This window comes from Triplophysa rosa, linkage group LG18 (genome assembly GCF_024868665.1).
Source record: "Triplophysa rosa linkage group LG18, Trosa_1v2, whole genome shotgun sequence".
Lineage (NCBI taxonomy): Eukaryota > Metazoa > Chordata > Actinopteri > Cypriniformes > Nemacheilidae > Triplophysa > Triplophysa rosa.
The window spans coordinates 8,106,621-8,129,044 of record NC_079907.1 but is presented as its reverse complement, the minus strand read 5'-3'; the positions used below and the strand labels follow the sequence as shown (position 1 = coordinate 8,129,044).

Below are 22,424 nucleotides of genomic sequence, written 5' to 3'. Positions count from 1 at the left end.
TCAACCACACATAGACTGCCAGATATACATCACAGAAATTGCAACAAATGGTATTTGCAAATGCACCCGAGGCTCCTCCTGAGCGCATACATGTTCATTTACACACACGTGCACGCTGCCAGCAGTCTCCTGGCTGCTTTTGATCTGATAGAAATATGGAACATTTATTGGAACTGCTCACAGTGGACCCAGTCTTATGCAGACGGAGGAGGGAGGAAAAAAAATCACCTGCTCGAGCTGTAGAATTACAGCATAATTGGCTCCTAAGGCAGAGCCCGACCACGTGAAACACTGCATCTCCAATTGACCTCTCTCTTGTACTCGCCATCTCTCTCGTGTGCACACAAACACGAGCACAAAAGCACAAACGCTGCAGCTTCCTGTGTTCCACTCCATTCTAAGCCTCAAATTTCAGCACCGGACAGCTCCCGGCCTGCCAAAGCACTACAGCGTTCCATTGTTTCAGCAGCACCAACATTAGACGGCTCTCCTCGTGTTAACAGTTATTGGCAGAGAGGATCTCTTCCTCTTTGTCCTCTTTTCAATCTCAGACAGAGTGGATGTTTACATACTTCCTGTAAGCGAGAGCAGGTCAATGGGAGAGACCAAGAAATGAATATAGAAGGCCAGAACAAATGCTATTGCAAGCTTTGAAATACAGACCGCTTGTTTTTTTTTTAAACCTCAGAGCGCAGGTAGGGCACCGGGCTTTGGCATCATATACTGCAGACTGTATAGCTGACACTGAATTAAGTCTCTTGCCACTAGCAGCACATTAAGAAATCCCAGCTACATCTACTTTATCTTTCACACTGGAAGGCTTCTTGTTACCATATGGCACTTTTTACAAATACAGCACACTCAGGATTCGTTTTACAGCATAGCAGGGATTGGGAGTAAATAATTTCATTCCGTTTTCTTAATTTTGTTGTGCTTATTTGTAAGAGTGAGAAAATGGTCAAATACGCTTTATATTAAGCAAATTAACATCTGGTGGAAACGTAGCTAGTCACCATGCAGTATCAGCTTAATTTAGACTAAAGTTACATCAGAATGCCTAATAGTTCCAAATTTTATTTTATTGTTACTGTTGTTTTAATTTAAATAAACAGTTCACCCAAAAATAAAAATTCTGTCTTCATTTACTCACACAAGTTGTTCCAAATCTATATAATCCTTCTCTTTGTTCTGATAAACACAAACAAAAATAATTGGAAGAATGCTTGTAACCAAACAGTTCTTGGTCACCATTGACAACCAAAGGAAAAATTGATTAACAAATTTTGTTGTTCTGTTGAACACAAATGAAGATATTTTTAAGAATGTAGGAAGGCAAACAGCTCTAGGGCACTTTTCACTACAATTGTAACTTTTCAATGGGGGCCAAGAACTGTTTGGTTACAAGCATTCATCCAAATATCTTTGTATTCTTCAGAACAAAGAAATTTATACAGATTTGAAACTCGGGGGCGAGTTAATGATAACAGAATTTTTATTTTTGAGTTAACCCTTTAATGCATGTTCTATGTTCGTGCTTAAAAATGACAAAAGCACACAAATCACGATATATATTTAACACATCTCAAATGTTAACAGGGTTGAAAATTTTTAAAAACCACAAATAAATTCAATCCTCAAACTGCATTTGGTTTTGTTTTTCATTTTCAGAGGACCAACATCCTTTAACTGATCATTTCTTGAGAGTCTCAAACCATATATCGTGCCCTATTCATCAAAAGTGACGCATTCAAACATTCAAATCAATCATTCTTCACTTTTTATTTTAAAACGCTCAGTTTTGCCTTGCTGCATACTCTATGCCGTCCAATAGCTAAATGCTATTATGCAGCCTTGGCAAAATCCTAGAATTTTAATAAAGCACTGAGCCAGAGACAAGAGCCAGCAGCTTAGAGCTGGTCTGAGAATCACCACGGGAAAAATGCAGCAAGACAGAGATGGTGAAAACTAAAAAGAAACAACGCTAAAAATGAAATTCCTATAACCACTGAGATCAGGAACGAGACGCTGACAGCCATATGCAGGGGGATGAAGACATACAGGAGAGGACAGAAAGCAGAGTGGATGGCTTTCTGATTCCATCCCTTCTGAAAGAGCAAGCGAGAGGGACGCAGAGAAACAGCAGACACATGGGAAGTTGGAAGATACACTTTACTCAGCAGAAAGCCCCAGGGTTTTAGGACCAGCAGTAAATGGAGAGTGACATTTTAAACAGTATGCATAATGAATAAACCCTAGCATGGAGAAAAACAGAACCAAGGCATAGCTCCGCAGCTGCCACCCTGCCAGTGATCGAATGAGCGTGTGTGGCTAGGCTTAAATACACTTTTATCGCTGGCAAGGAAGTACGTAGAGAGATTTAATTCACTGTGTTAGAGAGAATATATCACTTTGATCTCGGGACTAAGAGGAACGTGGACTGTGGCATTTCCTTTATGTCTAAAGCCCAGTACCGGTCAAATCGGACCATCAGGCACAATGGTCTCTGAAGTGCTCTCCAGATTACACATGAGTAGGAAAGAGAGTTTTGTGATACGGGCTGTTTCATTCTCTCCTTATGAGAGAGGACTGAGTGCATATCGGTTCAAATGCTCCTCCAGGCCAGCAGCAGGAGATGGCGAGCAGTTTAATATAACATTGTCATCACATACATCACTCTGGCATCATCCGCTGCTAAGCAGACCTCACGGAGGCAGACACGTGGAGGGGTAGTCAGGACTAATCCTCTTAAACTCGATTTACAAACTGCATGCACGCTGCATAAATATCATATAGCACTAATTCCACACATGTCTAATGTGTAGCCAAGACTTAAAGCGATAGTTCACCCAAAAATAAACATGTTGTCATTATTTACTCACCCTTTTGTCATTTCAAACCTGTATGACTTTCTTTGTTCTGCAGTACACAGAAGATGTTTTGAAAAATGTTGTTAACTGGACCCCATTTTGTGTACATACAATAAAAGTGAATGGGGTCCAGTGCTGTTCGGTTACCAGCTTTCTTCAAAATATCTTCTCTTTTGTGTTCTGCAGAAGAATGAAAGTCATAAAGGTTTGAAATGACAAGATGGTGAGTAAATGATCACAGAATTTTATTTTTTGGGTGAACCATCACTTTAAGCAGACGAAATGAGAGAATGGTCAGAAATAAAACTGAAACACACATCTACCGAATCAGCACACAGGATGGAAAAGAGCAGCACGCCGGGGAGCTCTATTGTATTATACATTTGCAAAAATGCAAACAAAAGGTGCATGGCAAAGGTAAACGGAAAGATCAAAGGAAGAACTGAGAAAATATGACAAACTAGACCTGGGGTGACGGGGTCTTCCCTTCCTTTGCTCCACTCTGCGTCACCCTGTCCCTACAGTACCACTGATGGAAGAAGCAACATGAGACTTTAATACATTTGACATAAAATATTCAAGCCTCTTGCATGAATCTGCTTTCCCCCAGGTTCTGAGAACAATGTTTGCCCCATGCAGTTCTTACAGATGACTAAAAGCAAGAATTCTACCTGCCTACACTAAAAAAAGGTCTAAAATACCTGGAGAAAACATCTCAGCGACTTTCTTGACTGGTACATGACCTGATTGCTGCCTTGTTTACTCATGGGCACATGTTTTTTTTTTAAGCTAGAACTAGGGCTGTCACAATATCATATTTTCAATACACTATTATCGCAAGCAAAAAATTCACGAATTGCATCTATTTAAAATAAATAAATACATTCAATGAAATGAATCTAGGCCAATGAATCATACAAATATAGGAAGAAAGTTTGTAACCATTACGACTCTTAAAGGGATAGTTCACCCAAAAATGAAAATTCTGTCATCATTTACTTACTCCTTAAATTGTTCCAAAACTGTATAAAACTCTTCTGCTTAACACAAAAGAAGATATGTTGAAAAATGTGGGAAACTCAACAGTTTTGGGGCACCATTGACTAGTTTTTTCCCTACTATGGAAGTCAATAGTGCCCCAGAACTGTTTGGTTACCAACATACTTCCAAATATCTTTCTCTGTGTTCAGCAGAACAACGGAATTTATACAAATTTGGAACAACTTGAGGGTGAGTAAACGAAGACAGAATTTTCATTTTTGGGTGAACTGTCCCTTTAAGGCAAAATTGTCAAATACCACAGACAGGTGCAAAACCACCAACTGCAGCCAGATAATAGTGCTGAAGTTATCGTTATTATTAATTTCATGGTAATTGTCAATATTGTGACACCCCTAGTTAAAACAAAGCACAGAAAAAAATTACACAAATGACCTCTTCTCCTAGACAGCAATTAGCTTACATGGACTGCAAATCGAGATTTTTCCTGCTTCACAGATGTTTGTACTGAGAAACAGACTACAGTAATCTCACACGTGTCTCCGTTAAAGTTTCGGAAGCTGTCACGAACTGCGTTTCGTGCTTTGTTAATTTCCACAGGCCTTTGACTGAACTTTTAACAGATTCTAGCATGCAGCATACAGTATGTTAACTAGGGATGGGTACCGAGAACCGGTACTTTTTTGGACCGGTACATAATTGGGTCGATAAGCTTCATGACAAACAATACTGTTATCGATACTTGCGTTGTTTTATCTCTGTGTATTCGTGTGTTAAATGGTTGAATTAGAGGCTGCTGCCTGTCATTTTCCATCCCTGAATGATGTCCGAATGGCTGAAGTTTGCTCGACGTATGTGTGATATCTAGGGTCATATGATTTCCGCGATGTATTTGTAATCTGCTTGTTTTGCGTGTTTATGCGTGAAAGAGTGGCATGGTAGCGCTTGTGGAGCTTTCGGCGTCCGCGTTTCACAACGAGGAAGCCTCCGTCAAACACCCCTTTGCGGAAACCCGTCAAAATAAAAGTCCTTTATTTGAGAACAAGTTATAACATTGTTTTTAATAATTCGGCCACGGAGTATATTTACTTACTTTAGTAAATTGAAGTAAATGTGCAAGTAAAATTATAAAAAATAGTACACATAATTAAAATATTACTTTATTATACTAATAGTACTTAAATTTATGTAGACCTAAAACCAGAAAGGAAAAAAGAAATACGGTCTACCAGCCAAATAACCATAGTGATGTAAAGTAAATATGTTGAATTACATTATGATGTGCTCGTATGCACATGCTAAGTGCCGTAAGTGGTATGCTAAGGAACACACACACGTTTTGTTATGTGGCATTTTCTGTTTGCTCAGAAGTATTTGTAAACTGCCGTTCTAAAGCTCAGCTGTAATAAAGAACCTTAAAATGTTTAACATCTTGTCACATCATGTGTTTTTGCATCAAATTATAGAGCGTAGTATCGATAACAGTATTGATAAGTACCGGTATCGATGAGCCGTATCGGTGTCGATAAGCCGTATCGATATCGGTATCAATAAAATCTTAACGATACCCATCCCTAATGTTAACTAGCCTATGTAAACCAGCCAAACTTTGAGTCAATGACATATTCAGAGAACAGGTATCAAATCTGCTTCTATTCGGAGGACAGGTATCATATCTGCCCCTATTACCTCCAAAACTGATTGTGAGTGTTGACTGTAGAAGAAGGATCTTATTATCAATCAAAACCAGATGTTTGTCTGTTGAACAATCGACGGGCGTGCTCGTCTCCCGTGTGTACTGTAAGTGTAGACCTGCCATGTACAACTCCTCTCTATCTGCAATGAGAAATGACAATGAGTGCCCAAAGCCAGGGCCAAAAGCAGAGTACACTTCTATAGCCCTGGAGGAGGCGAGCGCTGTCTTATCTAGGGCAACAGATGCACGGCTGGCCCCATCTGGACAAACAAGCATTGCAATCTCTCCCAACCTCCACCTCCTAAACATACACACACAAATGCAAATGACATAACCTAAGAACTAAAACACATACACACCCAACAGCATTTGTTAAACAGTGTGCAACCGGTACACATCAGCAGCTGTGGATCACACACACTGCAGACCCGAGTGTTTCTCTTTCAGATACACACCCAACCCGCGGCGACTTGGCCCTGGGTCTGACCCGAAGCAAGATGGAGCTTGTCTGTACCACACACGACCAAAAAGAATATATTTAGCACCATACCCTCCCTGCACCTCACGCAAACTTGCACTCGCACACACAAACCCCACACTCTCTCTTCAACAGTCATACACAAGACGTACTGGCAATCTATCCAATCTTCCAGCAATCTTCCACGACAAGTGTCTCCATGCGGCCTTTGACATTAAGCATGGAGAAGCAGGCATCACAGCCCTTACCTCTGCACCGCTCTATTATAAAAACACACTGCCTGCAGGCTGTTTTGCTGCTCTCAGGACAAACGGAACTTTCTGACAGAACAAAATGATCCATTGCCACAATCCGTGTCATACAGAAAAGGCTCAGCAGAAAAAGGCAGTTGACTGCCATGCTGAAACATCACCTCATACAGACATCTACAGCTGCCACAGCTCAGGGTTCAGATCGAACACTCGCAAGCACTCCGAACGTGAGGTAAAATGGCTTTGGCGGGTTGGTAAAACAGAATAAGTTGGTAGTTTGCTGATAATTGTGGGTAATACCTGTATATGGTTTAATAGTGAGATTGATAATCTGACCCTCACCGATATGACACATGAGACTTAAAATCAAAACGTTCATACGTTCACAAGAAATGTCTATCAAAACTTATTCCGCATGACACTATTCTTTATTTAAATAAAAATACTATACTAAGTTTATCTATATGTTCATATTTTGTTCCACATATAGACAGTTATTTCTTGTATTAAACCACCAAAATAAAAATGCTTTTTTGACGTTTTTGTGACCGGTGAGATTCCACCGAGACTGGCTCATCTCTAGACCTGGTTGTCACAAACATGCACAAAAAAACAGCCAAATAATTCCACTGCCATGGGAACAAATTTTTTAATAAAAATCATGTAAAATGACAGATGAAGTCTGGCAGATAGTGAGTGCGGCTCTGACATGCTGCAAAGCTCATCTTCCTCACTTTTAGTTTCAAAAACATTTTTAAAAAGCCAGATTAATAATGAAAATGTATCACTATTATTAATAATAATACCCTAGCTGCTAAGAAATATTTCAGGCAGCACGCTCTTAGCATTGGCAGGTGTGGCAAAAACTTTATTGTGAACTGCTCATGAATCAAAAAAGAACCTTTTTTAAATACAAATAGATCTTGCCTTTTAAAATAGGGGCTGTAGGCCAAAAAGGGAAATCCATCCATTTACTGTGACTTTCAAATCTCCAAGCCATATCTCTCCTTAATCTTTATTATTCCCTCTGATGCTCGCAGGCCCAGCCGGGTGAATGGATCGGCAAACTGCACTGTGATGTTTTCCATCACTAAGTAGGGAGGGGAGCCACTCACAAAGGATACATTAACAGTTCTCCCATCCAGATGGCTGTACGAGTTCCGGAGGGGAGACACACACACAAAGGTGGGGCATGTGTGGGAAAGGCCACCAGCCTTAATTTTAGCTCCGAATGCATGCGGGAGTACATCTTATCATTTTCCTGCAGAGCAATATGCCACGCTGGGATCAAAGTGCTCCGATTTAATGTTGAAGGGCCTGTATGCGCAGCCCTCGAGCCGTGCCAGGGTGAGAACTGGAAAGCGGTTCGCCAAATATTTGCAGAAATGTGCATGTTTGACAAGGTGAAAGGGGAGTTTTTGAAAATTTGTTGCCTTGAATAAAAGTTCTAAGAGAACATCGGGCATGCAAACATCAGAACCTATCCATCCATGGCAATTTTTTCATATAATGTTCTTTACATTATATAGGGTGATTTCATGGTGAAAACAGCAAGTCACAAAAAAATTGCTTTTCACAGGCAGGGTCACACACGTACTGTACACACACACATCTAGTTGAGATCTTCATTTATATCTCATCTCGCATGGGGCGTTTATTGCAGCAGGACCACCACTGGTGCCCCCTCAAAAGAAAGATGCGTGAAGCCCCTGCGGTCAAATATACTCACGACTACATGAAAGTGGAAATAAAAAGAACTCACTTTGAATTCAGATAGCTTTGTTCATCAGTCTTTACATAAGAGCCAACATTCTCACCTTCAAACTGATAAAGTATCACCCAGATTCTGAGAAAAAACGTAAGCGTGTGGCGCACGAATGTTTCTGCGTCGCTCACAATGACGCAAGCAGAATGAATCTGGCCGTGGAGATGTCCACGCTTTCATTAATAACCCACGTCATCTCAGTTGCGTGGACATTCTCTCCAACCACTCACTCTGTCAATACAGCATTAGACTCGCCTGCCAGAAACAACAAAGACCAGCGATGCTGAAAGGCGTATGGTGAGTCATTTACATAAGATAAACATTGACCCACTCACTAGTAAGCTGTTTGACAATTTTTGACATTACAAAAGCTTTACCCTCTCAAGTACACAAAGATTAAACACACATGTGCATTTATCCATGTGGCAGACACCAAAATGACAGAGTGCATTTAAATCTATGCATTTTATAAGCGTGTGGGAATCAAACCCACAACCTCGGTGTCGCCAGTGCCGAGCTCAACCAGCTGCAGGAAGACATTTGTAATACACTGCTGCTGCACATATGCTGCTGCAGGAACCTTATGGCAGCCGCAGAGTAATAAATCAGCCGTCTGAAATCTTTAAGTAATGACATCTGGTCAGTGCCTCAAGGGAAGCTGAATGCAATTGCAGAGGTTTTTGCAGTACACTACCCAGTAAAGGTTAATAAGCGGGCTGAATTAATGACAGCTGCCAAAGAAAACTCAAAACCATGCCACTATGAGCAAACGCCTCGCATCACTTTCAAAAATGAAGAGAATGCAAAAACACAGTTTTTGGTCAAATGGTCTTGCTTAGAAGTTCTCACTTATGAGAAGACTTATGTAGATATTATCTTCATCTCAGGTGTGGTCTAAAATGGCTTTGAAAATATAAAGAAAGACACAAATGAGACTATTGTGACGTAATCCAGAAGTTTACCGCTACAACATTAATAGCACAGATGAGACGATTCAGAAGAATTTAACGAAAAAACTGGGGTTTATAGTGAATCTCTGACTTCTTGAAATCTCTGACTTCTGATCAAAGCTGAGCTGAGCTAAGCTTCTTCTGAAACTCTACAAGAGACGCGTGTAAGATTACTAGGACTTTTTCTCTAAAGAAACATCTAAGCATCCAAGCTGGTGACAAAAATCAGGCTTCATTTCCTTTATGGAATCTTATCACTGTCTGGGAGAAAGGACTGAGAAATTTCAAAGATCTCATTCGTGATTTTTCTTTTCCAAGGCAAATAACATAAAGTGCAGAGCTGACTGTTTAAAGGCTCCCGAAATAACATTACAGTAAAGAATGAATCAGAAAACGTTCTGCATAGAACAACAAATCCTACAAGACGCAACATTTGTAACTGAATGTGATTCTAACAACAAGTGTATTCAGGTAAATGAACAAACTATATGTCGCATTCGGCAAAAGACTGGAGGTAAAGCATCGCTCCGGAGCGCGTTGGCGTCAAAGTGCATCCTCCTGCGTTTTTTCATTGAGCTATTTTTATGTACTTTGTTGCATGTTGAGGAGATCAAACGCATTCCCCGCGCCTGTGTTCTTTCCGTCTGCTGGTGACAGGTGCTTTAAGAGATGTCTGGTATGGTTTGTGTGTAACTCAACTATCAATGATTTAATATTTCACATCAAATAAAAAGAGAGAAATGCTTTGAGGAGAAGATTCTCAGCAGAGCATCCTATTTTATGATTCACACTGTTGCCTGACAGGTTGAGAAGCCCTCTGTGTAGACTTGAGTCGGGTACGCTTCTCACTCTCGTTTTTCAGGTGAAGTGCAAACTTTGTTTTGGGGCGGGACCGGGGCTTGCTGGTGTTACAGATCATGACTGGAGGAACAGAGGAATTGAGACAAAGAAGATTAGAGGACATGACAACGTTAAATGTTGGCTCGAGATTGTTTACATAATGCCTTTTTTAACAGATTACACCAAGGACATGACCTAGACATCTTTCCGCACATTCATACAACATAAATACACATGTACTTATGGAAGAAACAAGATACACACACATACAGTACATAAATACACAATTGCAGCCAATTTTCAAAACATTACAACAACTATAGTATATGTATGATTACAATGTTTACAGTCTCTTTTTATGATGCGTTCACAATCCATTTTATTATTGTGTCTCTCACCGAATAAAGAATAAACAGAAAATGTTTTTAGGGTTCACATAATGTGAAAATCATTCTATGCTCATTTCCACACACCATTAAGCTTATTCAAAAATGAAACCTTTGTATTATCGACCTGATATTTTTGGAATAATAATATTTTGGGTTACATCGGACATGGGGGATTATGCGTAATTTCTTATGTGCAAGGCTTTCAGTGCAAAACAGCTCAAGAGACAGTCAAACTGAAAGAAAAAAAGAAAATGTTCTTTTTTTTAACAGTAAAGTTAAGGCCTTGATTCTATTCGTATTAAGAGTAACATGTTAGCGCACAAATCAGAAAAACTCAGACATTTCCCATCCTTTTTACACCTTATTCAAATAAATTCTCATACGTTTACTTTTTTATATATATTCATAGCAAAAAAAGGGAAAAAAGCATGCTTTTTAGATTTAATGCACAAATACACTAAAACTACAAAAGTAAAATGGATTATAGTATTTCAACAGTAACAATCGTATGTAACACAAGAGTAGTGTGTGTCTATATTGTAAATTCCTTTAACTTAGAGACAAAAAAGCAAATTCTGTCATCATTTACTCGCCCTCAGATTGTTCCAAACCTCTATCATTTCTTTGTTCTCCTATAACACAAAGGAAGATATTTGGAATAATGTCAGTAACCAAACAGATTTCATCCCCTATTGACTCCCATAGTATTTATTTTCCCTACTATGTCAGTAAATGGGGGATGAGATCTGTTTGGTTACTGACATTCTTCCAAATATCTTCCTTTGAAATTTACACAGGTTTGGAACAACCTGCAAGTAAATGATCTATCTCTTTAATGCAACAAGCAACACATTTGTTTATGTTATTCAGCTAGACAGAGTTAAGAAAAATAATGAGCTATAGACCCCTTCGGAAGATGTAAACATTGTAACGCTAGTTCCGGTTTCGTTTTTTTAACACTGTACAAAGCAACAAAGTACACTCAAAATGTATACATATGTTCTACAACCAACAGAACATTTATAACAGAATCAAAATTGTATTTTTTCTTTAAGATTAAAAAAAAATGAAACACAAAAGCACTCAGGAGTTCAGGATCTGAACTTTACTTAAAAAACAGGAAAGCACCCCAGAGTAACACACAGTACAGCCAGGGGGCACATAATGTCTACCACAGCCCCACAACAGTCAAGCTATTTGTCTTCTCTCCAGGTAGACAAAGCACAGCAGCAAAGTGAGCCTGCAAACCTCAATCAGAACGCGACCAGCTGACAAAAGCAGCCCGGTACTCCAACTCCAGTGGAACCTCCATCCATTAACCCATACAGTATCATTATTCTCCGGCTACTTTAGTACTTCTGTCATCACGGGCGTTCCGACATACAGTAGCAGGTGGAGAAACCCCAAATCTCACTTCCATCTACTTATCTATCCATTCAGGGGCAAATTGATAACTTGGCTGCTTCGCATATACGTAATTCAATACAGAGGATATGCAATAACTGAACAGTAATCCACTTTACTCTGCCACAGCAGTATGCAATAATGTCATGTCATATCTTGTTATAGGACAAGATGTGCGTTTCAGCTCATGAATGGGTGGAGAGTGGAGGCCGTAAGAGACCAAAGACGAGAGACCAGTGCAGTCTGTGTGGTTTCAAAAGGAGAGACATCTGGGCTGGTGTGCAACACGCTGTGATGGAGGACACATCCGTCACTCTGGACACATCATTTCCGCATTAACCCCAGTGAACGGAACAGCGAGTAAGCAGCATCTGTTGCATTTTGGGTCCTCGGCCTCAGCATGGGATGCTTGTATTGTGTGTTTAAAAAGCACAGATGGTTATCAAAATCAGTAATCGGTAACATTTTCGGTTGCATTAAAACAATTATTTGACTTCATTTAACTTCAACCCACTGAAAGATAAACGTTTATGTTTTCAACAGAGATGGTGATATACAGCCGTGGAAAAAAGACACCATTTCAAAATGATTTTTCAGTTTTTCTGAATTTACTATTTATAGGTATGTGTTTAGGTAAAATGATCATTTTTTATTTTATTCTATGAACTACTAACAATATTCTCCTAAATTTCAAATAAAAATGGTGTTTCTACAGTATTTGCTGAAAATGAAAAGTGGAGAAACAGGTCAACAAAACAGAAAAGATGCTCTGTACTTTTTCAGACCACAAATACTGCAAAGAAAACAAGTTCATATTCACTTTTAAGCAATACAACCGTGATATTTGTACATGTATTTATGAAAAGTAAAAAAAAAACATGTGATAACCTCGATTTTTATGACAGTTTTCATGTGTCTTGTCATGCTGTCATTCTTTCACATTGCTGTTGGGTGACTATGTCACTCCTGAGGTTTGATTTTGCTCGTCAGCAATTTGAAATATTGACATTTTCCTTTTTTTCAGGTTATCTGACAAAAATGCAAAAAGCTTAACTACAGTAGATTAAAAAATGCTGAACTCAGAAGATGGTTTATATTTGACCCTAACAATGGGTTCAAACAACTCTGTATTTTGGTTTGAAAAAAAAGGTCATTAGAATCCTGGTTCACAGCTACATTAGGAATAAACCAGCCTAACCATAAAAATGTGTATTTTATACACATTTTTATGTATATTATGTATATATTAAAAACATCATAAAATGTATGTTTTCATTTGGCATAAAGAACTTCAATTCCATCAAACTACTGTTTAGTCTGCTCCGGATCAGGTTTTAATTCCCTTTCATATGTGGATTACTAGAGGTTAAGGAAAGTTCTGGCTGTCTCAGCATCAGAGGAAGCTTTAATGTATCACTGCAGTTCCAGACTAAGCGGAAACAAGCAGGCATTCTGTGTTTATTGATGTCACACTCTGATGTCATACTGGTTACAATCCAGCTCAAAGATTATCTTGCGGTGAAAAAAACAAGCCCCAGAATCCTTTTCCCGTGCTGTTCTGAACGGGACATTCCCACCACTTTTAAAAAGCAGCCTCATTAATCATTTACATTTCATGACACATGCCTTCTACATGTTTCTCTTTCTGTGCATTAATATTTCAGTCCCCTCCGTGGCATCCGTCCCCCAAACTTCCCAGCGGACATTTTGCTCACATAAATCACACAATGACATTAAAGAAGCCTAAGATGGCCTTCGCTGCCACTTACTGCAACTACACATCGGGGCGCATCAATCTCGCCCTCTCTACAGTCAAGAGACAGTCTGGTGCTCGCGGCACACTAAAATGTCACAAACAAAACAAGGCCGCTCCTGAGAGAAATGCTTGTTAATGCACAGTTACACAGAGACCAAAAGGACAACTCGAAGTCCATTGAAAATGTCACTCCACCATCGAAAAGCTAAAAAAATCTAATCTACAAGACAAAAGCCACCAAGTATGGTACTTTATTTTGGCCTGGGATGTATTATTACTTTTCCAGAAAGACTGAAAAGTACCACTTAGAGGTTTGTCTCTCACTCTGTGCTTCTGGGCTCATGATTGGTGGTTAATGATCATGTGACAGCCCTGCTGCTGGTATCTGGGGAAAGCATTGTGGCTGCAGCAGCTGGATCTACGGTCCTCTCTAGCCAGGCGAAAGCCCTCGCAGACCTCGCTCGGGACTGCACTAAGCAGATCTCTGACTTTTTCACCGTTAACCCCGGCGTGTGATTTTTTTTGGTACCACCTTTCCCGCTGGAGCTCCAAACGTTGAGACATACACTGCACTTGAGCGCATACTACATGTTAGTACGTCAAAATTATTAATCACCGCATCAGAGCTGTTCTATTCCTCTGGCTTTCTATTCAAGCAGCTAGACTGTGATTTTCTGACTACTTTGTTCTTCAGGCTTAAGGCTGATGGACGCACTCGCGGTCCCCGTCCCGACGCTGCCTCGCTTTCATACCTGACAAAATCAGCTCGGCCACGCCGGCTTCCGACTGTGCCGCTAAAGGTGTGCTTTGAATTACAATGATGTGTCTGAAGAAGCAGCCCCACCTCCCCAAAGGCAGAGAGCCAGCTGCATATAGAGCACCAGCCGCCCACTGACTCCTTACACAGGAAGTAATGAGGCTTGGCCCCTGACCAACCCCACTCCGTAGCTACATAGATAGGACATAGAGACAATCGCATGCACATACAGAACACTCAGGCACGATAAGAGCGAGGAAGAGAATAAATGAAGGCAGAGATGGAGACGTGGCGAGAATCAGGGATAATATCAGAGTAGGAAATGTGAGGGCGGAGGTTGATGTGCAGTCTGAAGGTAAGGACAAGACGACCAGATCGTGTTTCAGTGCTGCGGCTAATGGACGGCTGTGTGTCATCCTTCAGAACAATGAGATAATATAGACGTGAATGAGAGATACTGTACGCTCTCATTGGGGTGATGTGCCGATGATGTTAGTCTCTCTGATCCATTAGGCTCCTATGACATATACGACACGGTTTAAAATGACTTAAATATGACATTATGTAAAAATGAAAGTATCTGCATATAACCAATACAAATATAAACCTAAAAGATCCTTTGAAGAGAAGAGATCATGCAGGGATGTAAAGGACTAGTGTTATATGATGCATTACCCAACACAGTGATCCAGAACTAAAGAGTGGAAACCAGCGGGCAACAGAAAATTCAATATTATATTGATATCTGGGTCAGAATTCAATATTATGCGACTGTGATCATTAATAGTTTTTTATAATTGTCATAAACACTACCAGTCAAAAGCATAGTGCCAATTGAGAATTTTGTTTTTATACTGACCTTACAAACCTTTTGATATGAAGGTGTAAATATACAGTATACACTCACCTAAAGGATTATTAGGAACACCATACTAATACGGTGTTTGACCCCCTTTCGCCTTCAGAACTGCCTTAATTCTACGTGGCATTGATTCAACAAGGTGCTGAAAGCATTCTTTAGAAATGTTGGCCCATATTGATAGGATAGCATCTTGCAGTTGATGGAGATTTGTGGGATGCACATCCAGGGCACGAAGCTCCCGTTCCACCACATCCCAAAGATGTTCTATCGGGTTGAGATCTGGTGACTGTGGGGGCCATTCTAGTACAGTGAACTCATTGTCATGTTCAAGAAACCAATTTGAAATGATTCGAGCTTTGTGACATGGTGCATTATCCTGCTGGAAGTAGCCATTAGAGGATGGGTACATGGTGGTCATAAAGGGATGGACATGGTCAGAAACAATGCTCAGGTAGGCCGTGGCATTTAAACGATGCCCAATTGGCACTAAGGGGCCTAAAGTGTGCCAAGAAAACATCCCCCACACCATTACACCACCACCACCAGCCTGCACAGTGGTAACAAGGCATGATGGATCCATGTTCTCATTCTGTTTACGCCAAATTCTGACTCTACCATTTGAATGTCTCAACAGAAATCGAGACTCATCAGACCAGGCAACATTTTTCCAGTCTTCAACTGTCCAATTTTGGTGAGCTCGTGCAAATTGTAGCCTCTTTTTCCTATTTGTAGTGGAGATGAGTGGTACCCGGTGGGGTCTTCTGCTGTTGTAGCCCATCTGCCTCAAGGTTGTGCGTGTTGTGGCTTCACAAATGCTTTGCTGCATACCTCGGTTGTAACGAGTGGTTATTTCAGTCAAAGTTGCTCTTCTATCAGCTTGAATCAGTCGGCCCATTCTCCTCTGACCTCTAGCATCAACAAGGCATTTTCGCCCACAGGACTGCCGCATACTGGATGTTTTTCCCTTTTCACACCATTCTTTGTAAACCCTAGAAATGGTTGTGCGTGAAAATCCCAGTAACTGAGCAGATTGTGAAATACTCAGACCGGCCCGTCTGGCACCAACAACCATGCCACGCTCAAAATTGCTTAAATCACCTTTCTTTCCCATTCTGACATTCAGTTTGGAGTTCAGGAGATTGTCTTGACCAGGACCACACCCCTAAATGCATTGAAGCAACTGCCATGTGATTGGTTGATTAGATAATTGCATTAATGAGAAATTGAACAGGTGTTCCTAATAATCCTTTAGGTGAGTGTATATAGCTTTGCAAACGTATTCAAACACATTTTTTATTACAAAACTAAATTTTATTACATTTTTCAAAAAAGTTTTCAAATGAATGACCTGGGTACGAAAAAAAAGCAGCCAATGAGTTCAGCATTGATGGGAATTCCAAAAGAAAATTTCTGGAAAATTTCTGGAAAAAAAAGAAAGGATTTACAGTGTAGATGACAAAATATAACAGTTTTCTGTTCTCTTTTGGTGTGTTTAAATTGTTTAAAGTTGTCCATCAGAGGAGCTATAGCAGGCTGTTGCCAAGAAGAAACAGGCTGGCCTGTTTTTTTGGCTTTTGACTTTTTTGGCTTACCACTGTAATGACGTTGTGGAGAGTAGATGAACCCAAAAGTGGAAGTTCTAACCTTTACACAGATACCGATATTGAGTGGGTACTTTCCACAGAGCAGGCAGCAGCGCGTAATGTTTCTAGGCGTGTTTCCGGCCATTTTTGTTTCACGATTTTGCTGCATCCATTCACAAAAATAAAGTTTTGATATATTTATGGTAGGTAATTTACAAAATATCTTCATGGAACGTGATCTTTACTTAATATCCTATGATTTTTGGCATAAAAGAAAAATAGATAATTTTGACAATACGTTGTTGGCTATTGCTACAAATATTCTTGCGCTACTTATGACTGGTTTTGTGGTCCAGGGTCACATTTGTAGAATATGTATAAACCCTGAGATAACCTCAATCTTTTGGCCGGTAGTGTATATTGCTATTTTTGACTCACTTGTGTTTTTCATGTCTGCATTGGATTGGAGAGCTGTGCCAAATTGTATTATGTTGTAAAAAATGTAAAAATATTGATTCTTGACAATGTCACATTAAACATTGATACTGCATTATAAGGTAAAATATTGCAATACTTCAAAGTATCGATTTTCTTATCCCCAATACAGACCACAAACCTACTCTTCTCCCAATTGTCATTTCTGCTCGCAAAACAAATTCTGGTCCAACAAGAACATTGTTCTTTCCAGATCCATTCCAAAAACTGAATCTGTGCTCCAACCATCTCACCACAATCCTACGTCAGGTTTATTTAATATAAAGGAAATATTCCAGTTTGCAGCCTTGCGGGGCACTTTACTCAATTCAGTAGCACATTAATGGGGTAATTTGTCATAAAGACCTGGGCTTTCTGTCCACGGTTCTCTGGCCTGCATGTCAGAAACACTGCCAACAAATGTATAACCGAAAAAGACAGCCATGTGGTCTGCAAGAACTCCAACCGTATCCATGGCTTCTACTCTGCACTCAGGTTCGGGGCCCCCTTTGACCCCCTCACCCCTCCCTTATCAGGATTCACCCGAGGGCGCTTTCAGCTCGAGAGAACATTCACTACACTGAGAAAGACAGAATGTGTTGCTTTAAATTATATATAAGGTTCTCTTTACACGAGCAGTTTGCTCTTCTCTCACAGTTAACGAAGGCTTTGGATGCAGCTTACATATTCACACATAACCGTAAAAAATAAAAAAATAAAATTCAATAAAAGTCAGCCATGATGAGAATGTCGCCCTGGGGCTTATAGATGCAGCTCTTGGCTTGTTTTCCTCATAAAGCACACAAAGGAAGGTTAACTGCATGGATTCGTATTTGCAATAAACCTCTCAGTGATCTCCAAGATACAATTATTGAGGAATAAGTGGAAGCAGTAATGTGGAAATGCATTAAAGCTATATATGCTACGAGGGGCGTCCCTGGGCTGGATGACATTCAAACTCCACGCTGGTTAATGGATGCTGACACACAAAATTGATGGCCTGTTCTTAACACCTTGCTTTATAAATAAACAACGTTCCGGATTTGATTAGAGGAATACATCGAATTAGCATGCAGACCGATGCTAATTCCTCACTGCAGCTCACATAAACAGGCCTATTTTTGTTTTCGGGGAAATGTTGTCGTTTTTTTCGCTCGTTGATTTAACATGAAACAATAACCAGTTTTGTGTCTGGATATCACCACCTCCCAGCTTGAATTCAGATTTATAACAGGATTCATGAATGAACCACAGATTGTTATCACACAAACATACATCGACATGCATGAAGTCATGCACACATACGTTACATTGTAAACATCTCTTTCTATTTGCAACCCCTCCCTGTCTAAGATTGGGAAAAAAACAGATCCACTTCTCTTTCTCCTTCACAATTCATTTCCTAGCGTGTGTATCTGTCACAGCATGCAGGCGCTGCCTCAAGTCTACCTGCCATACCTACTGCAGTCCTCATATCTTTACTTATCTAAATGGAATCTTCACCCTGTGACCTGATCTCCACTGACAGGACGAGAGCGGCACCCTCTCCAGCTCTACACTTTCTCTATTGCTTTCTATCAGCCTCACTCTAGCCCTCTCTCACCTTCTGCATCTGTTAGCTGTGAGCCAGCCCCAGATCAGACAGGATCTCTCTGTCTAACGATACACCAGACTGTTTCAGATGGAAAAAACTTACTAATGCTATTGCAAAAAAGCCAGACTGGGAGTCATTATTCCTGTAACACAGTAGAAGTGGGCAGGTCTGTGTCCACATTATACACAGTGTACAACAACGAAGGGAAGACGGAAAACATGCTTTCTCATTACCATGCAGAACTAATGAACTCAGCAGCGTGAGCACTATTAGACTGCCTCTTTTGTAATACTGAGCGGATAGCTAGAACGTGTATCTACTCTAACAAACCCCACAAACTGCACTGTGAGCACTAGTGTAAGCAAGCACAATAAGCAAACCTAACAACGTGTGGCTATGAAATCACGTCTGGTTCATAACGGCCAATCACAGACGATGAGATGAACCGAATGGTCACATGCACACAAGCATATACGGTTTGCAGACCAACATTCATGCTTTTAATCGATTACAAAATATTTGGTAAAGCACACTTACGTGTCCTGAACCGATGGTGTGGCCGAGTAGGCTTGGTGGAAGGGCCTTTGGAGGAGCGTCCGTGATTCCAGCGATGGCTGGGCTTGGAGGGGGCCGCAAGAGTGGAGGTTGGGTGGACTGCTTGAGTCGAGGATGTCGTAGCAGTTGACTCGGTACTCATAGTACTTGGCGGCCCGGCTCGTGAGACGTTTTGGTTCCCACCCTCCCCGTTGGGTTTTCGGACAGTGGTGCTGCGTGGGGTCACCTCCTTTCCTCCAGGTGGGGCGGGATTGGTGGCTCGGGTGGCGGTGGTTGAGTTGGTCACTCTTGTCCCCACTCTGTTATGCAGGTGTGGTGCTCTGTTTCCCGGGCCACCCCCTAATGCCCCGCCGCTTCCTCCACTGCTGCTACTGCTGCTGGCCGTGTGGTTGGAGGACTGCCCAATTCGAGTCCTCTGCACTGTTCCTGTGCCCTCAGCCGCCCGGGTTGCCGAACCCGGAGCCACCGAGGGCACTGCGGAAGTGGTTGATGTGGAGCCATCAGGGCCCTTGGGTAGGGCACTGGGTTTAGATAAGAAAATAGGGTCCTGTCCAATGCGATTGGCATCCACCAGGTCAGTTGGGACGTAATCCTGCACCGAGCCCACCACAATCCATTTAAGAAGCATCAGGCTGAGGCCCAGGCCCACAAAGCCCATCAGAAGGGGCACTACACAAAGCCATGTTTGCTGGCGGGGCCACACCGCACAGGGGCCACAGCGGAGGGGCCCTGGGGCCCGGGGAGAGGCCTGTTCACCCCCGGGCTCCTCCAGGGTCATGGTCTCCATGGTGGCCCCAAGTGCCGTTCTCTCACTCATGCTTCTGGGGTTCAGGGCCAAGCCAAGAAGCAGTGCAAGCAGTGGGGGGAGCTGGGGAGGGAGCCAAAACTGGGCATCTCATTAATATTAATTTAACACTCAACCACGAATACAGATACATGCAATACCGACAGCTCATATAAATATAACAGCAAACATCAGCCTATACATGTAAATATTAATTCTATACAATCGAGTGCAACAAACCTAAGCCCAAAAAACACCAACAGTCACGTACACGCACACAAGCATACGCGCGCACACACTCAGTCAGAAAGCAAACAGGACTGGGTTCTGGGAGGGGGGGAAGAGAGCGGGTTCTGGTAACAAGCCTCTGTTTAGTTCAGCTTCTGTAGAACCTACGGTAATTCCCAAGATGCTCCATATAGAGGTGAAAAATAGAACAAAAATTAAGTTCGCGGGATCTGTCGGTGTTTTGCCCCGGAGTCAAATTTTCCTTGTAAATCCGCAAGTGCCTCAGCGAGGGCAGCTCCCTGCTGCAGATCTTCTTCTCTCACAGCTGCATTAACGCATCGGTCGTCGCGGCTGGCGCAGCCCTGCCTCTGTATGTGTGTGCGAGTGTGTGTGTGTGTGCGTGCAAAGAAGCTCAGGTAGCGGCAGAAGCACGGCACCACTCAAGGGACAGCTCTGCGTCTCTCTCTCCCCGACACGGCGCTTCGTCTCTGGCTACGTGGCTTGGCTCTCCCTCTCGTCTCTCCAGCGGTGCTTCGGCGGACACGGTCAGCCAGTAATCCACACCACGGTAGAGAGCTGTGATGTGCTGTGATCAGGCAGAGACGACCGGGAGGGTAAAATCCATCTGATCCCTTTTCCAATCCCTGCCCTCAGTTCTCCCCCTCTGTCAGTGCACATCCGAGCCTCTGCCCCACATCCATCATTGCACCAGAATTCAAAGGCAGTCCTGTCTCTGGCTTGCTACATTCCCACACTGAAAGACTCAGACCTTGGCAGAAATACAGGCATACAGAGAGCACGAGAAGCGAGAGAGAGCGGAAACGAGAGAGAGAGAGAGAGAGAGAGAGAGAGAGAGTGTGTGGGTGAGCAGGGAGGGGTGGAAGAGAAAGCGCTGCTCTGAAAACTGATGCGGCTGCAGTGTGTGTGTACTCGTCTGCATGTGTGTCTGTGAGTTTTCTGCTGTGTGTGTTTCAGAGATGGGTGTGAATGATACTAGTTTTAAATTTCTTAAGCACTCGCTCTTCTTGCTTCCATTTTGTTTGTCTGTGTGAGTCCAGACAGACGTCCAGTGATTGTGTGAACAGACAGGGAAGAAATAAAAGAGTTTTTGAAGAAAAACAATCTGGCTGGGTTTTAGAGGGAGGCTTGGATGAGACATGAAGAGATGCAGGAAGGAAGAGGGGAAGGAAGGAAAAAGAACAGACAGAGAAACAGAATGAATTCGAGACATCCTGTGGTTATAAAGCCAGGCAGCAGCGTTTCTTGAAAAAAGGCACATACAACATGTGAAAATCCCCCACAGATCATGTCTCACAATTACACCCCTAGGCACTAACAGGTAAATTATCATTGCTTTTGACCGTCTTCCTAACTGTACTAAAGATTAAATCAAAGATTAGGATAACAGAAAATGGTCTAAAACTACTGACATATTTATTGACAGTAAATTACAACGTAAATTTATAGCATGAATTGAAACTATGCTATAGTGCGGATCATAATGGTGTTGTGATGTGATGTGTTTCTGCCCTCTCATTTCATCTCACTTGTCTTGTCTGTCGATTTTGACATCTACATGTGAATTTACAGTTAAATTAAAAGGTACATAACCAACACACCTCATAAAATAGTAACGCATCACAATAAGGTTATGTATTTGTTAACAATAAAGTAAATACAATAGCTAACATGAACTAACAATGAACAATATGTTTTTTTAGCATTTATGAATCTTCGTTAATGTTAGTTACTGATACTGTAGAAACAACATGGTGAATTCCATGTAAGTGGATCTGCGATGTATGTAGATAAAAATAACTCATTCGGGTAATAAAAACATAATTCTACATTGTGTAAGGTCTTTATACACCTCTGAAGACATAGTTATGTATATTACGTTTAGGGCTGTCAATTTTAACGCGTTAACACATGCGATTAATTCTTTTCAGATTAACGGGTTAAAATATGCTCCAGGTCTACATCCCCTCCCGTCATCTTCGGTCTGAAAATGAGCGACGCCTGGTTGTTCAATCACAGCGAGGCACCAAATCGCTTGCAAAAACATTTACTTGTTCGGTTCCCCTTTGGTGGAATGAACTACCAGCCTCCATCCGAACTGCAGCATCCTTCACAAGTTTCAAAAAACAGCTCAAAACATACCTGTTCCGCATTTATTTGACTTATCAATAACT

At 41.5% G+C, this 22,424-nt stretch overlaps 1 protein-coding gene across 3 annotated transcripts in view; it reads right to left on the bottom strand.

Annotated features, from left to right (window-relative positions):
* The window catches only part of nrg3b (neuregulin 3b), a 147,689-nt gene extending 126,644 nt beyond the window's left edge, over nucleotides 1-21,045 (bottom strand). Inside the window, exon 1 of one of the 3 annotated variants that reach the window (XM_057358574.1) lies at nucleotides 19,203-21,045. In XM_057358574.1, the coding sequence (XP_057214557.1) occupies nucleotides 19,203-20,037 (835 nt within the window). In that variant the 5' untranslated portion in view covers nucleotides 20,038-21,045. The remainder of the gene's footprint in view (nucleotides 1-19,202) is intronic. The other 2 variants (XM_057358572.1, XM_057358573.1) reach the window with 2 other exon arrangements.
* Between the last annotated feature and the right edge of the window lie 1,379 nt (nucleotides 21,046-22,424).